The sequence below is a fragment of the Cyprinodon variegatus genome, unplaced genomic scaffold (assembly GCF_000732505.1).
Source record: "Cyprinodon variegatus isolate N-32 unplaced genomic scaffold, C_variegatus-1.0 Scaffold2626, whole genome shotgun sequence".
Classification (NCBI taxonomy): domain Eukaryota; kingdom Metazoa; phylum Chordata; class Actinopteri; order Cyprinodontiformes; family Cyprinodontidae; genus Cyprinodon; species Cyprinodon variegatus.
The window spans coordinates 1-2,878 of record NW_015153079.1 but is presented as its reverse complement, the minus strand read 5'-3'; the positions used below and the strand labels follow the sequence as shown (position 1 = coordinate 2,878).

The window sequence follows — 2,878 nt, the reverse complement described above, 5'->3', positions numbered from 1 at the left end:
GTTATGTATAATATATTACATTTCTGACTGTATATCCCTGTAATTATTACACACTGTAGCTTTAAAAGGATGAAATGCCCTATAGATTAATAAAAAAGAAGGGCAACAAAATAAAATAAATATTTCAATCTTTGCCCACTGGTGAGTTGTGCTGTTTTCAGAAGATACTGTGGGCACCCCATAAGGCCCCTGAGGGCCCCTTGGTGGCCCCTGAGGGCCCCTCGGTGCCCACAGGCACCACGCTGATGACCCCTGCTCTAAACTTAAATATTGGCTCAAAGTTAATCTGCTTAGCTGTGTTTCACTCCGAGATAGAGCACTTGAAGAGATGCTACTGTTACTAACGTTAAACTTTCTTCTCACATAGGAAGCACTTCTGTACTAATGCTTCTGTGACTTCTTTTTTCTTCTCAAACCCCAGTTTAGTTCTTGCTCAACGCCATTCACATATAAGGGCTGGTTATGCTGTCGCAGCAGTGTGTCGGAGTGAACTTGTCGCAGGTATGATGCAGATATTTTTGATTTATGCCCAAGTTTGAAGTGTGGTCTACGCTATGTTATTCCACACCACAACGCAAGAGGGACAATCACGAACTAGCTGTGGGTCCAGATACGGCCGAGGTGGTGAGGAAGAGGAAAAATTAAAGGGGCAAGTTTGTGCGACAATGGAGGGACATTAGCGGGAAAAAAAGCAGGGATTCACACAGAAAAAGGGTCCCAGCATTCTTGCGCCCCTCGCTGTTCTAGCTGGTCCATCTTCCAGAGTTGTTTTTTCCACAATGGAGGTCATACTTAAAAAACAAGCTGGTGAGGAACCAACAAGAAATATTCATAGTGTAGAGTGGATGTAGATTTGACCAATCAGAGGCCTCCTGTCTGCGGTCACCTAAAGTTTTGAAGAGGTGCGCCAGAGTGTCTGCAGAGGGGGCGGGGGTGTATCTGCGTTCACTGTGACACACATGCAGACGACCTGTTTTCTGAGTATAAACCAGCCTTTAGCCTGATTTACGTAAAGCTTTCTTTCTGTTAAAACGGTTAGTTTTTCTGCTCCACTGTCACTGTATGCATGCTCAGTAGGCAGGATTGCTGCAAATTCAATGACACAATGCAAGTGTCTGTTCACTGTTGCTCCATGGTATTTTCAGCAGACGGTGGACATAAGGCAGGCCACACCCTGGACAGGTTTCCATTCTATCATAGAATCACATAAAACCTTGCATATACACACTCACACCTAATTACCCCTGTTGGCTCCATCTTTGAGAAAGAGAGGCCTGGAGGATAGTGCAATGTCAGGCTGGTGTTGTATGAGTCATCACCAATATTATCCAAGGTTATCAACACACTGAAGCCATTATTTTCTGTCACCAAGACTTCGTCAGACCTAAAATACAAATAGTATTTTATGGATTCATTAAGATTTAATTAAGGGAAACCAACAGCTTTACTTGTTTAAAAATACATACGTGAATCTAAAATCTACTTTGAGGTCAGGGATGCAGATTTCCTTGTCACAATGTTTTACAAAAGGAACCTGTAACAAAAAAACAAAAAAAAAAAAAAAACAGTTGACTGATAAACAAACTGAGTATGTGTTTATATTTCATAAGCCCTCAGCTCCAGTTAAGCAACTGTACCCACATCGACTGTAGCATTCCTTTTGCTGTCCATGTTCAAAACTCCAATTGCATTCTCACTGTCACTTTGGGAAAAGTTTAATTTCATTTGGACTGGAGATAATGTGTCTTTTACACATCTCTGGAAAACAGAAGTAACAGTGTGAAGCATTCTTTTGCAAAAACAAGAGCAGAAACTTCTTTTCAGTAACACTGATGCCAAAAGAAAACGAATTATTCATACATGCATGAAGATAGAATAGTTGAAGCATGTTTTCTTGTCAGTCAGCTCTAAGGTATGTGTGATGTTCCTGCTTTTCTTTTTATTGTCCTGGAAGAAACCTCGATGTATTGGCCTGTTTGGATCCACCATGAGCATCAGAGAGATATTTATTCCTGGCCCTGCAGGGGATAACTGAGGCATTAAAATAACAAATGGACAGTTACTGCTGGTTAAAATCCTATATTTGAGTTCCCACCTGCATTGGTCTTTGTTGCTTCCTCCATTACAAAGCAAGCTGCTACATTAACCATCGGTAAAATGTCATCCTTCTCCTGTCCCAGACAGGTAATATTCTCAATGCTTATCATGTCAGGATAAAATGACAGTTTAGCCTCGACGTTTAAGACAGGCTTGGACCTGGAAGACACAAAATAGATCAGCTCATGCCACATTTTTTAAGCATTAAACTTCTCTTTATCTATAACTTTTTTCTACTGAAACACAAACAAAATTATACCTCAAGACAACCGCAGCACCTTGTGATCCCACAACAATATCTGGCAGCCTACCATCTCCACGATCAATATCTCCATTGATGGCTTGACCAAACAATCTCAGCCTAAATTTGAAATCTGCTCCAGTGATTCTCTGGAACAGCAAAGGATTAAATATTCAAACTGTCACATATTTTTTTAAACAGACAGGCAGCTGGAAAAAGAGAACAGCCCCAAAACAATTATGGAGTACTTATAGCAGGATTGGACTACACCCTTATTGGGAGCCTTTTGTGCTCCCCATTTCGCCTGATTTAAGTCTCTAGTTGGTTTTAAAGCAGTGTCTGATGCTTTCTCTGTGAAAACAGACAGAAGCCTAACATATGCAGTTATTACTTAATATAGAATAGAAAATCCCTTTATTGTATCACAATGGGGAAATTGTGGCCTTACAGCAACAAAATACTATAGAAAAAGTGGTCGCTCAAATGTGGACCTTAAGAAGTGTATGCTAACAGAATAAGTGACAGGTTTCAGAATAAGTG

At 40.6% G+C, this 2,878-nt stretch overlaps 1 protein-coding gene across 1 annotated transcript; it reads right to left on the bottom strand.

The window, feature by feature from the left end:
• Window positions 1-1,070: 1,070 nt before the first annotated feature.
• Window positions 1,071-2,485, bottom strand: LOC107080992 (integrin alpha-M-like). Its single transcript, XM_015369201.1, has 7 exons — window positions 2,357-2,485; window positions 2,096-2,256; window positions 1,861-2,018; window positions 1,642-1,758; window positions 1,467-1,534; window positions 1,235-1,384; window positions 1,071-1,086 (listed from the first exon to the last, which is right to left on the bottom strand). The coding sequence occupies exons 2-7, from the start codon at window positions 2,205-2,207 to the stop codon at window positions 1,071-1,073; spliced, it is 621 nt and encodes a 206-aa protein (XP_015224687.1). The 5' UTR covers window positions 2,208-2,256; window positions 2,357-2,485.
• Between the last annotated feature and the right edge of the window lie 393 nt (window positions 2,486-2,878).

Excerpts from the sequence above, each read along its gene's own strand:
- LOC107080992 (XM_015369201.1), bottom strand. The coding sequence starts at position 2,207 with ATGATAAGCATTGAGAATATTACCTGTCTGGGACAGGAGAAGGATGAC. Across the intron at positions 1,535-1,641 it reads AAAGGAATGCTACAGTCGAT|GTTCCTTTTGTAAAACATTG; the intron begins GTGGGTACAGTT and ends TTTTTGTTACAG. Across the intron at positions 1,385-1,466 it reads AAAGTAGATTTTAGATTCAC|GTCTGACGAAGTCTTGGTGA; the intron begins GTATGTATTTTT and ends TTTGTATTTTAG.